The 19112-nt window shown below is 45.8% G+C and overlaps 1 protein-coding gene across 2 annotated transcripts in view; it reads left to right on the top strand.

Moving 5' to 3' along the window:
- Positions 1 to 3966: 3966 nt before the first annotated feature.
- The window catches only part of Aebp2 (AE binding protein 2), a 34965-nt gene continuing 19819 nt past the window's right edge, over positions 3967 to 19112 (top strand). For both annotated transcript variants that reach the window (XM_028781028.1, XM_028781027.1), the window contains exons 1-2: positions 3967 to 4613; positions 16228 to 16435. In XM_028781028.1, coding sequence (XP_028636861.1) covers positions 3967 to 4613; positions 16228 to 16435 — 855 coding nt within the window. The remainder of the gene's footprint in view (positions 4614 to 16227; positions 16436 to 19112) is intronic.

Below are 19112 nucleotides of genomic sequence, written 5' to 3'. Positions count from 1 at the left end.
AGGAAGGAAGGAAGGAAGGAAGGAAGGAAGGAAGGAAGGAAGGAAGGAAGGAAAATCATACTGTATTGCTTTTGCAGAAGAAGCAAGTTCGATTCCAAGCACCCAACAACATTGGGTGGCTCACAGCTGCCTGTAACTCCAGCTCCAGGAGGATCTAATACCTTCTTCTGGACTCCTTAAGCACCTGCACTCACAGAAACACCCATTTAAAATTAATTAAACAAATCTTTAAAAAATAATAATTCAAAGTCATTCTCAGCTACACATCAAATTCAAGGTCATTTTGGGCCACATAAGACTCTCAAAACAATATTAAACAGGTTGGAGACATGGCTCATCGGTTAAGAACATTGGTTGCTCTTCTAGAGAACTCAGGCTTGATTCCCAGCATCCACAAGCTGGCTAACAGCTCTCTGTAACCCAATACCGTCTTTTATGCTCTGTGGAAACCATACACAAATAAGATGTATAGATAAACATATAAACAAAATATCAGCACACGTAAAATAAAACAAACAACACAATAAATTAAATGACCCGGGCGTGGAATATACATCTTTATCCTGATACTTGGGAGGCAGAAGCAGGTGGCTTTCTGTGAACTGGATGGAGGTCAGCCTTAGTCTACATACCAAGTTTCCAAGCTAGCCTCCTAGGACTTAGTGAGACTCTGTTTCAAGAACAGAAAAGAAAAATTAAACGAGACATACAGATAGGCAGACAGTCAGGACAAGAGACAGACAGACAGAGGGGAAACAGAGAGAAGTTCAAAACTACTCTCAGCACATAAATTCTACCCATACATATAACCTCTGAAAATGACCTCTTAATGGGAATGAAGTCTTAAAGTAGTCAGGTTATGCTGATGAATTTCAATGTCAAACTATATGAAAGACGGTATGGAATTCTTGTTGTTCTTTCTAGCTCTAACATCTGTAAGACACTGTCTCCATGGGTATTTCCTTCCAATGCCGAGTCACTCAGAGGATGAGGTCACCGTGGTACTATTGATCTTGCTCACTAGGGCAGTTTCCACGCACAGAAACCGAATGAAAGGGCATAAAACCAAGGTGCAAAATGTAACTGGATGCCAGTTTTAGAGAAATTTTAGAAGCATCTCATTTGCAGTGTGGCAGGAATCCCAGCTTATAGCTGACACGGGTTTGTCGCTCCGTGGCCAAGCAGGCCTGGGCATGTCTGGTGACCTGCTGAGGCAAGACTGAGGCACACTGGCTGACGAGGGTGGAGGCTGCTTCCTAGAACAGGACTCACTTTAGTGAAGAGAGAACGAGAGAAGCTGTGTAAAAAAGACTTAGTCACACGATGGAGAGTCATAAATGGAGCTTGGGGTAGCTGTGACTCAAATCTGTCTCAAGTCTAGGCCCATGAAAACCCGTCGGGGTCTCTAAAGGAAACGGAACTCATAAGAGCTGTTTCGCAGAAAGCCTGGAACACTGAGCACCGCAGCCCACTCCAGGTTTCCGTTAATAGTGCTGCTCAACACAGCCACGGCGATCTCCATTTCTCCAGAGGACATCCTGGCGTTGCCTGTTTGGTTTGTCTTTCAAATTCTGGCAGGCAGAGTTGGTGCCTGAAACAGCAGAGTCAAGTGTTCGAAGGCAGTGGGATGGACTGTGAGGTGCGAGAGGTAGAAGCAGTGACCCCATTAGTACCGTGCTTGGTGTGTTTGAGTAAGGGGCCTAAACTAATACATTTTACAAAGTGACGCACCACTAGACAACTGATAATTAGGAATGTGAGAGATTTAAGGTCACAAAGAGAACATCATTACACTGAAGGGACCAGACAAGGCAACCAGTCTTGATCAAGAGGGTGTGCACATGAGACTGAACACACAGCGACAGGAAGTGCGCTTGGATTCTAACTGAGGTGATGGCTCCGTGTCTCCCCCTTGGCTGGGCTCCCACCTTACAATTGTATTCAATTGGCTAGTCTGGGAAGAATCATCGCCCAGGAAATTGAGGAAGAGGGTCACTGCTTCAAGGAGAAAAAGGTCACTGCTCCAGGCTATCAAGTTCCTAGAATAGAGCTGTAGGCCTTTATTTAAACTAAGGTTTATTGGGTGGGGAGGATTAAAATATTTGCATAAAATTTTTAGAAGGTGGGGGGGGCAGAAAAAAAGATTTGAGTTTCCTCTGCTCACTAATCGCTAATGTTCAACAGAGCAAGTGGCACATACACTGCTTCTATGCTTTATTTCAGTCCAGTTCTGGTAATTTTAGTGTACAATCCAAGACATTCCTGATCTATCTAGAAGAATGACTTCGAAAGTTAGTGTTCGAGGCTAGCGCCTGACAGCATAGATGCGTTTATAAACCATAGTGTCCTGTACTGTGTATCATTATTTTAATTTTTGCTTTCCCTTGAGGCAACTTTTTTTTTTTTGAGTATGTTTCCTTCCATTGGCGAGACACTTTGGGTGTTAACACATTACATGTGATAGTATGTATCCAAAGGCTGCAGCTATACTACTGAGATAGTTGTGTTGTAGGCAGTTACCTTGTGGCCCACACTAGTTGGCCTCAAAGTTGCAACAATCTTTCTAGCCTCATACTTGAGAGCTGTGATATTTTGGTAGGCTACATGTTGTTATTTTTATTCATTTTTTATTAGGGCAGTGAATTCTAGAAACATGATAGTACTCTACCTATAGGGACTCTCTCTCTCTCTCTCCCTCCTTCCTTCCCTCTCTCTCCCTCTCTTCCTCTCTCACTCTGTGTGTGTGTCCAGAGCTACTAAGAATGCCTAAGACTGCTTTCCCACTCCAGAACACCAGAAGTGCCCCTCCAGAAGTCAGGGTCCTCACAAAGGAAAGGGACTCTAGCCTGAAGATAGGAGAGAGCCTTTCACTAGTTTGAGTAGTAATCTATCCTTTCAGACTCTCTTCTTCTTCACACCCCGGCTTTCTCTTTTTTTGAGGCAGGGTTTCACTGAGTTCTCACTGGCCCGACTAGAACTCACTATGTAGATCAGGCTGGCCTTGGGATCTCAGAGACCCTCCCGCTTAGGCCACCCGAGGGCCTGGATTAAAGGGCACGCCTATTTTAGGTCAGGTACTTGTGTGCAGCACCCACGTGACTGGGAGGGAGAAGGGGTCAGAGCTTCTGGAGTTAGACAGTTGTGAGCCGCCATGTGGGTGCTGGCAGCCGATCGCTGGGTCCTCTGGAAGAGCGGTTAGAGCCCTCAACGGCCGAGCCAGCGCTACACCCCACCAAGAACTCAGCTTGCCACAGCTTCACCCCAGATTTTATTAGAGGCTCCAGGACTAGAAACTGCGAGGATCTTGAGCCCAAACGCTGCCAGCTTCGTCTGAGCTGCCCTCCTTGGGTCGTTGGGACATCGGGACAGGTAAGCAGGCCCGGCTGAGAGTGGGGCCTATGCCTCCGTGGTGTGGACACCGGCGCGGTGCCTCAAAAAAAAAAAAAACTATTTCTTTAACTTTCTGCACATTTCTGTGGCCTGTCTTTTGAGTATGGCAAGCGATCAGAAGGCCAGACACTTGCTCCACTTATGGCTCCCTTCAACAGGACACCTTCCCACACACTCTCTGAGCGGATGGTTTTCTCTAGAGAAGTACAGGGCTGTAAAAAATCCCCACTGGCTTCGGGTTTCGAGGGCTTGTGCCGCCTCCACCCGGAGCGGGAAGGCGTGGGAAGGCCGAGAGAAACTCTTGAGGGGCCGGGCTGCCCGGGGTGGGAGGAGTGGCTGCCGCGGGCCGCCGCGCAGGCGCGCTGCCTCCTCCGCCTGAGTGCGCGCGTTCCGGCGCGTGTCCCCGCGCGGGCTCCGTAGCGCGTGTGCAGCCTGACGCAGCCCCGCGGGCCCTCCTCCCGCTCTGCGGCGGCCGCGAGGAGTTTGGGGCGTGCGGGCGCGGGGGGGCGGGGGCGAGGCGGCGCGCCGCGAGAGGAGGCGGCGGCGAGAGGAGGCGGAGGAGCAGCAGGCGCCGCCATGGCCGCCGCGCTCACCGACATGGCCGACCTGGAGGAGCTCTCCCGCCTCAGCCCGCTGTCCCCCGGCAGCCCCGGGCCCGCGGCGCGCGGCCGGGCCGAGCCTCCGGAGGAAGAGGAGGAGGAGGACGACGAGGAGGCGGAGGCAGAGGCGGTGGCCGCGCTGCTGTTGAACGGCGGAGCGGGCGGCGGCGCGGGGGGCGGCGAGGCGGAGACCATGTCGGAGCCGAGCCCGGAGAGCGCCAGCCAGGCGGGCGGGGACGAGGACGAGGACGACGAGGACGACGAGGACGAGGGCAGTAGCAGCGGCGGCGCCGAGGAGGAGAGCAGCGCCGAGAGCTTGGTGGGCAGCAGCAGCGGCGGCTGCAGCGGCGACGAGACGCGCTCGCTCAGCCCGGGCGCGGCGAGCAGCAGCAGCGGCGATGGGGACGGGAAGGAGGGCCTGGAGGAGCCCAAGGGACCTCGGGGCGGCCCGGGCGGCCCCGGCAGCGGCGGCGGTAGCAGCAGCAGTAGCGTGGTGTCGAGCGGCGGCGACGAGGGCTACGGCACCGGGGGAGGCGGGAGCAGCGCGACCTCCGGGGGCCGGCGGGGCAGCCTGGAGATGTCGTCCGACGGGGAGCCGCTGAGCCGCATGGACTCGGAGGACAGGTCAGTGCGCCGCCAAGGGGACTCTTCCCGGACCCCGTCGAGGGGACTCAGGGGACACCTTCCCGACTCGAGGGGACTCTGTGTGGATCCCGTCTAGGGGACTCCTCTCGGACCCCGCCGAAGGGACCCAGGGGACTCCCCTTGGATCCTGTCTAGGGGACGCCTCTCCTCTTGGACCCCGTTGAGTTGACTTCCTTGCCCGATCCCCTCCCACCTCCTGGACCCGTGGCCCAGCCGGGGGACCTGGCAGCGGTCCCCTTGCTCTGTGTAGACTCCTGGGCTCCGCCGAGGGGACCAAGGGGACTTCCTCGCTGCCGCAGTCCTTTCCGTTCCTTGCCTCTCCTTCCCAGCCCCGCCCGCCCACTCGCCTTGGGAACGTCCTCCCAGGATCTCCCCTGCCCCCGACTCTGGGACCCCAGACCCGGGGGACTTTCCGCGATCTCCCGCCCCCTGATTCTCGGCCCCTCCCCCCAGATCTCAACTTGGAAATCCCGGGCGGCCGCCGCGCCCCTCTCTCGCCACTGAGCGGCTTCCAACTCCTCACCATCCCCCTCAACTCTCCTTTCCCCACCCTCCCCTCGGCGCGCGGTTCTCCTTTCGGACCGAAGGACGACTCTATCCAGGAGACAGTACCCCCAAAGCGGCCCAGACGCTCCAGCCGAACTCCAGAGGCCCTTGATGTACACCTCGGTACACAAGGTTAGCTTCGTGCATCGGCGTTCGGGAACACTTGTCAGAACTGAAATTGACAAGTGTTTTCCAATATGGCTGGTCGCCTGGCTCTCACAGAACTAACTTGTGCAGGGAGGAGACCCCCAACCCTGGCTTTGCTTTACTTTAAAAAAGGACTGTTGGTCCTTTATGTGTAATCACTGCTTCTCAGATCCCTCACGTATGTCAGTCATATTCTCAGGGCATTTGAGTTTGGGTCATAAAATCTGAGCGACCAAGTTTATTTAAAACACAGACCATTGTGGAAAGAAACACTGAATTTGAATTGATATCCTTCATAGTAAGTTTGCCGAATCGTAAAGAATTGGAAGTCACAAGGTACATCCATTATGGTTAAAAAATTAGGATGTGGCTTAAAAAACCGGCATTATACAGTGACACTTTGATGTGGGAGTCCCATCCCTCTTGGTGATTTCTTTTTTAAAGTCTCGAATCGGGGAGGTGTCTGGAGGAATTGTCGCTGTTCTAGAGCATGTTCTAGATAGGACATTTAAGAAATGTATGTCTTGGTAGCTGCTCTAATTTTTGGTTGCTTGTAAAATTTCATAATTGAAGTCGATTTTTAATGTACTTCCAAAAGAATCTCATGCGTAATATGTTCTTAAAATACATTAGCGTTTACTTTTGACCGTCTGCTAGTGTTTTGATGATTACAATTTATTTATAGTGATTTCTCTCCGTTGGTTGTATTTTGGGGAGGTGTCTGCCTAATAATATAACCCAGCTGCCCTTACTTGAGAATTCAGCCTTACCTACCTTAGCCTCTAGATAGAGTTGACACCCACCACTATCCCTGGATTTTGATTTGATTTTAAGTTAAAGCATTCTGAGGCCTTTAGGAATTCTGGTTCCCAACAAAGATGAACATGTTACTAGTTAGTGATAAGGGAAAGTCTGAAAAAAAAAAAGAAGAAAAAAAACCTCAAGAGTTCTTTTTGACACTTTAAAACTGAGATAAGTAAATACTTGTTCTTTTTCCTCCAACATTCTTTACGACAGGGTTTCTTTCACTTTATAGCCCAGGCTGGTCTGGGATTTACAGAAATCCTCAGCCTCCCAAATGCAGCATCCACCATATATCTACCACAAGAAATGTTCTTGGGTGGATGTAAAACAGACTGCTCCTTAGGAAACATTGTGCTAAACTGTAGATGTGGTCGGGAAGGGCCGTGGAGCAGCCTATCTGGGGGCTACTGTGCTGTTGGAAGCTGTTACTCTGCTCAGTTAAAGCCTTGTCTGCCCTTGAGAAACACTAGTTGATTCTAACTACACAATGAAGCGTGTGCTATTACTCATTGCAGTGTATGTTTCATTGACGACAGCCTCCCAGCTCTTCTGCCTAGTGTGCACGTGTGCACATCCATGTTTGACATTTCTGCACTTCATCCTCGTGTATGGTGCGCAAGAGGGGTTATTTTAACTTCCGTTAAGAAGATGGAAACAAATTGAGTGTCTCCCTGAAAACCACATTTGTGGAGATGCAGCTGGGTGTGAAACAAAGCTCACACCTCCATTACTCAGAAGACTTGGAATAGTTCACTTGATTTCATTCTTCAGGAAGGAGGAGGAGGAGATGGAGGGTGTTTAGGAGGTTGGCTGGTCACATTGTGGCCATGCTGTGAGATCGAGCATGGGAAGAGCCTGTGGGTTTCTTCTTTTTTTTTCCTTGTCTTTTTTTGGGGAGGTGAGGGTCATTCAGTCTCTATGTAGTTCTGGCTGTCTTGTAACTCTGTGTAGACCAGGCTGTCCTCAAACTTTGATCCTTAGGCAGATCGATCTGCCTTTTTCTGCTGGACAACAGAGAGAGCTGTGACTGTTCACACCTGCAGTTAGTTAGACCTTTGAGATGCTTCTTGGGGAGCTGTCCACACTATGGTTTGGGGGAGGGGGTCAAGTACATGGTGACAGGAAGATATGGCTGCAGTGGTTTACAGCTCTGGCCTAGAATAATTCACTTGAAATAATAAGTGTTATTTGTCCTAGAGTTGTCCCTACCTCCACCCTCTTCATTACTTACTTTCAGGGGGCAATGAATTTCTGGTTAAACAATAGTTAAGTAATTAGGTTTCATTTGATATTGGATATCCAATTTTGACATAATGAAGGGTAATATTGGTATCAAGTCCAGATAAGGTTAAAACAGTCAAGCATGCTTGCTTCCTTTTACCTTTAATTTATTAACATTTGTTTACTGGTGTATGTGTGTATACCAGGTGCACTACAAAGTTTAAGGGGGACTCGACAGTTCTCTCCATCTTGTATGATCTGTGGGAATCAAACTCAGGGCAGCTGGCTTTCCAGGAAATGCAGTTACCTGCTGAGCCACCTCACTGCCCATTCTTGCTTTCTTAATGCCTTTAAACATTGGCAGCTGAAAAAAACGCTAATTGTGGTGATCATTTCAGGGCAGTAGCTTTTTTACCCGTGTGAAGAATCCTTACTAGCAGAAATTGGATTGTAGCCTTGATGGTTTTGAAATACCTCTTGTTGGCTTTGAGTTTTATGATTCTGAGTTAGATTAAGTTTGGAAAAGAGCCTTTTTTTTTTTTTTTTTTTTTGACAGAGTCTGACTCTGGTTTAGACTGGCCTGGCATTCGCTATAAGCTAGGCTAGCCTCAAACTCATGGCAGCCTTCAGTCTCCTGAATGTTGGGATTACGGGTGTGAACTATCATGCTGCTTAGGATCCAGAATGAATTCTTGAGCTTACCTTTAGAGGGCACCGATCTGTGGATTCATAGTTGGTTTCATGAGTTGTAAGGTTTGTAGTTAATTGATGAAGATCTAGCAGCTTAAAGTCCTTGACAAGGTTGAGGCGTTCCTGTGACAGCAGCATCCTTACCTTATCGTCTGAACTTTCTCTGTTGGAATGGTCAGGTTTTGAAAACATTTAGAAAAGCTGTGGTGGCACATGCCTTTAATCCCAGCAGTCTGGAGGCAGAGGCAGTAGCCTGGTCTACAGAGCACAAATTGCAGGACAACCAGGGTTGAAACAAGAACCCTGTCTTAAAGGAAAAAAGAAAATATGTTAAACGATTGAGTTAGAAAACAATAGAAAAACAATTAACTAGAGATGCCTAGATATTAGAATTTGATTTAATGATGTCCTTTACAAACATACATTAGACTTTTTTTTAAAGATTTATTTATTTATTATATATGAATATACTGTAGCTGTCTTCAGACACACCAGAAGAGGGCATCAGATCTCATTACAGATGGTTGTGAGCCACCATGTGGTTGCTGGGATTTGAACTCAGGACCTCTGGAAGTGCAGTCAGTGCTCTTAACCACTGAGCCATCTCTCCAGCCCCGACATTTTTGTTTTTGAAAGATTCTTTCATATGTAGTTATGTGTATATCTGCACTTGAGGATACAAGTGATTTCAGAGATCAGGGGCATTGAGTCCCCTTAGAGCAGCAGTGAGCTTCCTGTGGTGGGTTCTGGGAACCAAACTTTGGTCTTCCGAAGAGTAATGTTTGCCTGTGGATTAACATGAGTTATTTCTCCAGCCTTACATAGAAGTATTGTAGTGTATTGTAAGTGACTAATTTCTAAATTGATTAAATGATATGTTGTACAAAATGGTTGAGAAATAGGTTAAAGCATATTTAGTAGTATTTTAAAGATTGTGGTTGTGTGTGTTTAGAGTGTGAGTGTAGCGCCTGATACGTAAGATTTGGGGGGGTGAGGGTTGGAAGATAGGGTGACAACATATTTTCCACATGATCCATCATGTATGTTGACTTTAGACTTTTAATTCTACAGTAGACTTTTGCCATAGCACCTATCAAGTCATTTTATTATATTAAGACTGGGTCTGTGTAGTCTGGCTAGCATAGAACTCCTGATCCTTGTAACACAACATGATTTCCAAAGTGTTAGGATTACAGGCAAGTCTTTCCACACCTAGCTCAGCAAACTTGATTAATTAAAAGTGAAGAATGTTAGATTTTATACTTCACCTGTCATTTGTTAATGGTGGAAGCCGGAGTGAAGAATTGGTAGTCATGCAGTGAACCACGATGCCAATTCATCATGGACCATTCATGCAGTGTGGCAGGAGCTTGGACTCTGGGTAGTTCATATGGCATCAATGTGGACTGGTTGGTTCTCCTAGAGATGATCTAAGAAGGAGTGAAAGGGAAGCCCAGAGCTCTCTGAGCTAGATACTGCCCCTCCATCTGATAGATGTTTCTTTGTTTACTTCTGTGTGGGTGTTTTGTATGCACTTACGTTTGTACCACATGTGTGCTTGGTGCCATTGGGAGCCCTGGGACTGGAGTTAGGATGGTTTTGGGAATTAAGCCCAGATCCTGTGGAAAAGTAGCCAGTGCTTTTGACAACTGCGGGATGTGCAGTACCTCTACACTGCTTCTGTTTCTATTTTAGTCTTTGATAACATTTAATTACTTTTTCACCTAGTAGCAAAACAAACTTTTAAACCCTCAGAACTCTGCAATATCTGAGGAGGGTTGTACACCCCTGTAATCTAATTACTTGGTAGACAGAGACAGGAGGGTCATCCAGCAAATATCAATAAGCAATAAGTTGGCTTAGCCTACTTGAGTTCCAGCCCAGCAGAGGCTAATATATCCAGAACCTGACTCAAAAACAAAACAAAACAAAAAAACAGCCAGCCCTACCCCACCCCCCAAAATGAAACTACAAATGAAAAATGAAAATACATCATAACACAATTGCTGCTTTTCTGGCCCCTTTGGGGTGTGTGTGTGTGTGTGAGCGCGCGCGCTCGCATTCATTTTGGGATAGCCTTCTTGTTGATCCATCTCCTTTGTCCTCCTTTGTGCTAGAGTCACAAGGATCTTTAAATTTTTCCTCATGTATTTTTGGGATGTGTATTTTGTTGTTGGAATTAGAGGACAACTTGTAGGAGTCTTTCCTTCCATCATGTTGGTATCTGGAATAGAATTCATTGGCTGAATCCCCTAAACGAAAGTTATCATAAACGAAATGTTATCAGATGCCACGTGGGTGCTGGGGATCTTAACTGCTGCACCATCTATCCCATCCCCAACCCCCCCCCCCTTTTTGTGTGTGTTTTTGTTTTTTTTTTAGTGGGGACTGAGAGGGCAGGTCTCTCCTACACCAGGCTAACCTGGAATTCACTTGTACACGAGGCTGGCCTTAGACAAAGATCTTGCTTGTATCAGCCTCCTGGGTTCTGGGATTACAGCATGATCAGCAATACCTAGTGGCAGTTTTTAAAGAGACTTTTAAACCCTTCTTATACATTTATTTGTGTGTAGATCAGAGGACAGCTTGTTGGAGTCAGTTCTCTCCAACTTCTATGTGGGTTTTGGGGTTGAATTCAGGTGCCCAGGCTTTTATAGTAAGTGCCTTTACTCAAAGAGCCATCTCACTGGCCTGGCAGTTTTTTTTTAAATGTCATTTTTTTGGATTATATTTTTCTGGATTTTTTTTTTTGGTTTTTTGGTTTTTTTCGAGACAGGGTTTCTCTGTGTAGCCCAGGCTGTCCTGGAACTCACTCTGTAGACCAGGCTAGCCTTGAACTCTCGAACTCAGAAATCCACCTGCCTCTGCCTCCCCAAGTGCTGGGATTAAAGGCGTGTGCCACCACCGCCTGGCTTTCTGGGACTTATAAAAATAGTTTTGTTTAAAATTATTTTTGTCTGTCTGTTATCTGTATTGGATCTTTTTGAGTACAGGTACCTGAGAGGCCGGAGACTTCAGGTCCCTTGGAGCTGGAGTTAGAGGTACTCACTGGTGTGAGTACCACCACCCAGTGTGAGTACCCAGAACAGAGTTTGAGCCCTTTGCAAGAGCTGGCCTGCTCTTAATCACTGTGTTTCCAGGCTCCTGAAAAAGACATTTCCCCCCCCCCCCAAAGTAATAGGTGACACTTTGTTGTAACTGTATTAAAGTGAGGCATTTCCACTGTTAGTCTGAACATGATTGCTACTGTCTCCAGCTAGAGAACTGTCATAGTGGTGTTGAAGGGCGGTCTACTTGAGAAACAGACCCAGTGTGCAGTGTGGAGTGAGAGGCCATAGAGGAAAGCAGCCAGCTTGTTTTGCAGACTGCGTTTCATCATTGTTGCATAAAGTCCCTTTTGACCAATTTAGTGAGTGCTGCTGGGTCCTGGGGAGACAAATCCTTTGTCTTTCTCTAGAGAAGTCATTGTGAGGATAGTCATTGTGTGTCTTTTCATCTTGATTAGAAAAACCCATTTTGGCTATTTGTTTTACTGTGATAATTATATGTAATTAGAGCAATAACAGTAATAATTTTTTGGTTTAGGTTAATGATTTTTAATGTACTTCTAATTTTTTACGATCTGCTCAGTGAGACAGCCATATGCTTTACTTTAAGCTATCTCTCTAGCCCCTTACCCTGGGGTTTTTTTTTTTTTTTTGGTTTTTCGAGACAGGGTTTCTTTGTGTATGTCTGTCCTGGAACTCACTCTGTAGACCAGGCTGGCCTCGAACTCAGAAATCCGCCTGTCTCTGCCTCCCAAGTGCTGGGAAGTAGCCTGAGTTTTTAATTATTTATTTTTTGAAACAGGGTCTCACTATGTAGCTCTGATTAGCCTGGAACTCAGAGATATGCCCACCTCTGCCACCCAACTGCAGACAGATCCTAAAGAAGGGACACGCCTGGCTACAGCAGTCCTAGTAATTAAGTCCTAGGTATTACAGATGAGAAGAGAAGCCCTTGGTACCAACACGGCTGCCTCATTAGCGCTTAGATTCAGGATCCTTTGTATGGTCTTAAGGTTGTCTACAGTTTGCTACACAGGTTGCTTATTACTCACAAGGTAGATTTTTGACATATGGCTCATTCCTTTTGTAAGCTCAAAGCCAGTCTGGGATCTTCCTGAAGACCTGAATCAAACAACCCAACCCAACTAAAAAAACTTAAGGTAGCGGGGCAGTGGTGGTGCATGCCTTTACTTGGGAGGCAGAGGCAGGCAGATTTCTGAATTTGAGGCCAGCCTGGTCTACAGAGTGAGTTCCAGGACAGCCAGGGCTACACAGAGAAACCCTGTCTCGAAAAACCAAAAAAAGAAAGAAAGAAAGAAAGAGAGAGAGAGAGAGAGAGAGAGAGAGAGAGAGAAAGAAAGAGAAAGAAAGAAAAGAAGGAAAGAAAGAAAGAAGTCTGATTTCTTAGAGATTAGGGAAGTTCTTATTGGAAACTTCAAATCAGGACATTGATTTGTTCTTTAAGGAAGGGTTTGGAGTAACCATTCCTGCTAAGTTCATAGTACCTTAATCCTTTCCTGTCACGCTCAGCACAGGGGGTTCCAGCCCTTTAATATAAAAATGCTGTTCTCACAGTAGTGGACATTTTGATGTCTGTTGAGAAAATACAATTTAAAAACAATTTACAGGGTACAGTGCTGCACTTGGAATAACTTGTTGTGTTCCCTCCTGCGCCGCACAGTGATTAGTGCAAGGGCTACAGCAGGTGATGGTGTTTAAAGGCTAGGGGACGGTCATTACTCTAGTTTGCTCTTCCATTCGTACAGATAGTGAAACAGCATTCTGCTCTATAAGTATGTACAGCTGTGTGTCATTCAGAATTAAAACAACTTATGAATTTCCAGTAGTTGATTGAAAATTTTCCTCAAATGGAATTCTATATAGAGCCCCAACACATAAAAATGAAAATGAGCTCGCTTACTTTCTCTTGTTCTTCCTTTCTCTCCCCCCCCCCCCGCCTCTCTCCACATGCTCATGGCTGGTGTCTATTTCTCCTCCTCCTCCTCTTCTCTCTCTCTCTGCCTCTACTACCCTCTTAACTCCCCTCCCCATGCATGCCCTTAATAAACTTTTCTATACAAAAAAAAAATAAAAACGGTATCTGATATTGATTTGGGGGGCAGGTCTTCATACTTTTTGTCACATTTTAGTTTATTTCTCAGCTCTTCAGTTAATGTGTTTGGTTTTGAGACATTGTCAGATTGTAACCCAGGTTACCTGCAGTGAGCCATCTCTTGCAGGTCATGTCCCCCACCCCGCCCCCACCCCTCCCAAATTTCCCTTCTTGTATTCCACTAATGCAGTGTACTCTGGCTGCAACTGAATCTGATTGACTTTGGTGTTGGAAATTGGACCTTGGACCTGCTATGGAGGCAGCTTACCACTTTGTTATACCCCAATTTGAGCTTTTCATAATAAAAATGTGATGAGCCAGACGGGATGATGATTTTGGAGGAGGTCCATGAGTTCAAGGCTGTGCTTGATTACAGAGCAAGTTCCAGGCAGCCTGGGACAGTATGGTTTTTCTCAAACAAAACAACAACACAAACCCCCAAAAAACAGGAGGAAGATTTCACAAGCTAAAGCCGATTGATAAACTTTTGGGATAGACTTTTGGGATAGAGATGAATTTTAAAAGTATAATTGTGGGCTGGAGAGATGGCTCAGTGGTTAAGAGCACTGACTGCTCTTCCAGAGGTCCTAAGTTCAATTCCCAGCAACCACATGGTGGCTCACAACCATCTGTAATGGGATCCAATGTCCTCTGGTGTGTGGTATGTGTAGTGACAACTATAGCATACTCATACATAAAATAAATAAACAATTAAAAAAAACACACATGAATAATGTAATGAAAGATTATGGGGCTGGAGAGATGGTTCAGTGGTTAAGAGCACGGTCTGCTCTTCCAGAGGTCATGAGTTCAATTCCCAGCAACCACATGGTGGCTCACAACCATCTGAAATGAGATCTGATGCCCTCTTCTGGGGTGTCTGAAGACAGCTACAGTGTACTCACATAAAATAAATAAATCTTAAAAAAAAAAAAGTTTAATTGTTGCCAGCCTGGGCAGCCTGGCGAGACTGTCAAATGATTTTTTGAGGGTGAGTGGGTGGGTGTTATCAAGATGACTTATCAGCTAAAGTGCCGTCCCACATGCCTGAGGGAAGCTGGGATGGATCTGCATGGTAGAAGGGAAGAAAAACTCCTGCCTACCAATCTACCATTTAGAGATGTAAACACTCAAAGCAAGTCCCTAAGAAGCCACTTGAAAATCCCTAGACTACCTGGAGTTAGGGGCATGATACTCAGCCTCAAAACCAAAAAGCATGCTACAGGTACAAAATGAGTGGTAAAGATATCTCAATCCCAAAGGCAGTTAATCTCAACACCAGGGAGACAGACAGACAGGATGAGTTCTTAGACCAGACTTGGCTATAGAGTGAGACTTTGTATCAGAAAACAAAAACACGTTTAAAAAAGGGACTGAAGAGATGGCTCACTGGCTCAGAGCAGTGGTTTATATGCTAGAGGACCTAAGTTCAATTCCCAGCATCCACATGGTGACTTGCAAATTCACAAATAGCAGTTCTCGGGGATCCAATGCCCTCCTAGTATCCTTGGGCACCAAGTGGTACAGAGGCATACTCAAAATTGTACATAATTTTTAAAAAGGCTGTGTGTGTGTGTGTGAGAGAGAGAGACAGAGACAGACAGAGAGCGCGCCTGAGTGAGCCTGAGTGTGAGCAAAAGCACACTCTCTTGATCTCAGCACTTGGGAGGCAGAGACAGGAGTATGTCTGAGTCGACGTGGTCTACATGGATAGCCAGGACTATATAAAGAAATCCTGTGTTGTTAAACCAAATAATAAAAGGACAAATGTGCATGGTAGGCAGTACCAGTTGCCTCAGTAGTAGTGAGGTGCAGTCAGTCCAGAGAGTCAGGGAGCATTTAATTAAGGTCAAGTGTACTATACATTGAGCGATGGCTAGCCTGGTCTGCAGGTGCCCTCCCAGGAAAGAAAGGCCAAAAGGTCAGTCAGTGAAGACAGGCAAATGACTGAGCTGGGGTCCCTCGGATAGAGAGGATTCTCCCAGTAGGTTCAGAAATCTTTAGGGCTTGCCTGATTGTCTGCCAGACCAAGTCTGTCTTGTTACTCAGGTGTCAAAACAGAAGGAGAGTCTCCCTCCGGAAGGCCTTCAGAGTTGTGGGCAGCTAGCTCTTTGTAAGGGCTTTAGGCAGTTGGGGCTCCCCTGCTGTGCCCAGTGCTTATGGTTAGAGGATTCCTTGGAGTTCACGGACATGACATGAACCTGGCTTGGCAGACCAGCCTGTGAGCAGTGGGTGCTGTGTTGTTGGTGGGAATGCAGACGGAGCCTGGTGGGCCGGCCACCTTAGACCCTCGGCTCTTCTCTCCTACTGTGTCCAGCTTTTGTCAGTGGATGAACTAAGCTCCCCTCTGGGTGAGGTGGGGTGGCTGCAGCCTTGTGTGCCTCCTGATCAGAGGTATCCATCTAGGAGTTAGTTTGTCTGCCTCCCAGATCTTAAAGGCCTCTTAAATCTTAAAGGATTAGGGTGTGGGAGATCCAGGGAATTCTATTTGCAGCTTATTAGTTTAGGGGTTTCAGTAAGCGCACATTTTAAAATTCCAGTTTCTTGGTTTACTCCAGGGCAAGAGAAGACTTATTTAGGTTTTGGTAACTTCAAAGCCATCCCTCCACCCCTCTGTGTGTGTGTGCGCGCGTGTGCGCGTGTGTGGTGATGTTTTTGACTTGTAGGCTAGTTAGTCTAGCTAATGCTAAGAAAATGCTCTGTCATTACCCATATCCCCAGCCCCTGTTTGTTCCTTTAAGATGTATTCACAGTGAATCTCATTCTCTCAAGCTGTCTTCCAATTCTTGGCAGTCCTACCTCAGTCCCACACCACTCAGCTTTGTATGTGATTTTGAGGCAATGTCCTATTTTTACCTTGTACTTTCTTGCCAACTAATCTCAAAGCATTGCATTGCAATGAAGAATTTGGTCAGTAAGTGTTAGCTGTATGCAGCAGAATGTTGTATGTAATTCAGTATTTGTAAGATGATACACATTTTGGTGAATTTCTAACCGTAACAACAGCCCTTTTCTTCTCTTGTAGCATAAGCAGTACTCTAATGGACATAGACAGCACAATTTCCAGTGGACGTTCGACTCCAGCCATGATGAATGGACAGGGGAGCACTACTGCTTCAAGCAAACACATTGCCTATAACTGTTGTTGGGACCAGTGCCAGGCGTGCTTCAACTCCAGCCCAGACCTGGCAGACCACATCCGCTCCATACATGTAGATGGTCAGCGTGGAGGGGTTGGTTTTGTCATTTTTTTTTCATTCTGTTTTTTTTATTGTATTTATTTATCATTGTAAATAGAATTTTTCTTCATGAAAGAAATTGTGCCTGGTGGTGGTGGCGCACGCCTTTAATTTCAGCACTTGGGAGGAAGAGGCAGGTGGATTTCTGAGTTCGAGGCCAGCCTGGTCTACAGAGTGAGTTCCAGGACAGCCAGGGCTACACAGAGAAATCCTGTCTCAAAAAAACAGAAAAAAAAAAAAAAAGAAATTGTTATTATTAAATTGTTATTACCCTATCTGCTTGCTAGGATTACATGATGAAATTTTTGGATTTCAGTTAGTTGCTAGATATGTTGTTTTGAAGAAATGAACCCTTTAAAGCTATAGTAGAAATATATAAATGGACATAGTGACTTCCAAGATTCTGGCACTGGAGAGGAGAGCAACTGGGAACCAGTGTCGTTAGTTAGTGTGGCTCCTGTTGGAAGCCTCAGTTACCCTGATGGGACTCAGCCAGCCTGAGAGATGGTGCCAGGATTGGTACATGTAGCCAGCCCATGTTGTTTGAAGGGATTAGAGCCATCTTTCCAGCCCCCTTTAAAATTTCCTTTCCTTTTACGGGTGTGGGTGTTTTGCGTGTATGTGTGCCTGGTGATTTTATACTGGAGACAGAGGCTTGTGAGCTGCTACTTGAGTGTGGGAACTGAATCCAGGTCTGGTCTGGAAGAGATGCCTGAGCTCTTAGTCTGACTTAGTCCCTTCTGACTTTCATGTATAAGCATAGGTGGGTATATTGGAAATTAAATTATTTAAGCAACAGATTATGAATATACTTTAAAGAATTATGAGACAACCTGGGTGTTATATAATCCTAGCACTCAGAAGTTGAGATAAGAGTATCTAGGCTACATATGATTAATATCAAAGAATTTTTAAAAAATTTTATATAATTAAAAAAGGGGGAAAAAATCAAGCGTCTGTACTTTGAATTCTACATAGTGGCATGTTGGCTGTGCTAGCCTTGACTTTTTGGCACCTTTTCTTCTGAGTTCTGGGAATCTAGGCATGTACCATTATGCCATTTCCCTAATAATACATAGGCTTCTCCATATTACATGAGAGTGGACTATGGATTTATTAAAATAGTCAAACCGTAATTATTTATAGGACCCATTGCTGAATTTGGAGAGGCAAGCTCTTAGTCCCAGCACTGGGGAAGCAGCGGGCGGCAGTTGGACTTTGAGGCCAGCCTGGTCTGCATAGCAGTTCTCTCCAAGACTGCATTTTGAGACAATGCCTCAGAAAAACAAAAACAAACAAAATAATAAAAACATTTTTTTATACTTGAAGTGTGTCTAAAAATCGAGTATAAAGATAGTTTTCAAGGCCAGAAATAGTGGTATTTTTGCCTGTAATCTCTGCTTAGGAGGCAGAGGCAGGATGATGCCTAGTTAGAGGTTCTGAGGTTGCATGTGGAGACCCTGCTTCAAAACCAGACAAGTGGACTGGAGAGGTGGTACAGTGATCAGGAGAGCACAGGCTGCTTTTCCCCCGGGCTCAGGTTCCAAGGGAATCCAGTGCTTTCTTCTGCCGTCTTACAGTAATGTGTGCATTTGGTGCACAGGCAGATATTCAGACAAAACACACAAGCCCTTTTAAAAAAAAGGATCAAGGAAAAAATAACAAAGCAAAGAAAGCACAGCCACTGACTGGTGAAATAGAGTTGTGCATCCAAAGTCTTAGGCTCTACTTTCCTCTATTCTTGTCTCTTTCCCTTCTCTTATCGATTCCTTGGTTTTTTGAAGGACAGGGTCACTCTGAAAGCTACATTAGTCATTTTTCCAGGTAACAGTGGCACATACTTTTAATCTCAGCAATTGGGAGGCAGAGTGAGGTGGATCACTGAGTTTGGGGCTAGCCTGGTCTACAGAGCTAGTTCTAAGACAGCCAAGGCTATATAAAGAAGCTCTGTCTCAAAAAAAGAGTAGCGACTTAAGATTTTAGATTAATAGAGCATCAGGTCTGTAAGAATCTTGGGACGTGAGAGGTTGAGTCAGACTCCCAATATAGGTCAGATTGGGCCACATTGAGGGAACCTATCTCAAAAAACCAAGCCATCGAAACAAAATTGGAATTCTCTAGTGTTAGGAAACTAGGATTAAATATTGTTTTAAATATGTTGATATATATATATATATTTTTTTTTTTTTCTTCATTTTTCATTTATTTTAGTTTTTTTTTTTTTGTTTGTTTTTTGTTTTTTGTTTTTTTGTTTTTCAAGACAGGGTTTCTCTGTGTAGCCCTGGCTGTCCTGGAACTCACTCTGTAGACCAGGCTGGCCTTGAACTCAGAAATCCGCCTGCCTCTGCCTCCCAAGTGCTGGGATTAAAGGCGTGCGCCACCACCGCCCGGCACCTTTATTTTAGTTTTTAAAGACAGTGTTGATCTGTATAGTCCTGGCTGTCCTGCAACTCACAGATCTGCGTGCCTCTGCCTCTCTGCCTCTCTGCCTCTCTGCCTCTCTGCCTCTCTGCCTCTGCCTCTGGAGTGTTTGGGATTAAAGGCATGCTCAGCCATGTTGATGTTACTTGGGTTGAAAATTGAAGACAGTCCAGTCCATCATTAGCCAGTCAAGAGAGTTACACTCTGGAGTCTATATGTGTGCTTATCAAACAGTACTGAATTATTTTCT

This window comes from Grammomys surdaster, unplaced genomic scaffold (assembly GCF_004785775.1).
Source record: "Grammomys surdaster isolate TR1022 unplaced genomic scaffold, NIH_TR_1.0 373, whole genome shotgun sequence".
NCBI classification, from domain to species: domain Eukaryota; kingdom Metazoa; phylum Chordata; class Mammalia; order Rodentia; family Muridae; genus Grammomys; species Grammomys surdaster.
Note: the sequence above shows the minus strand (reverse complement) of the source record. Positions and strands in the feature narration are given on the sequence as shown.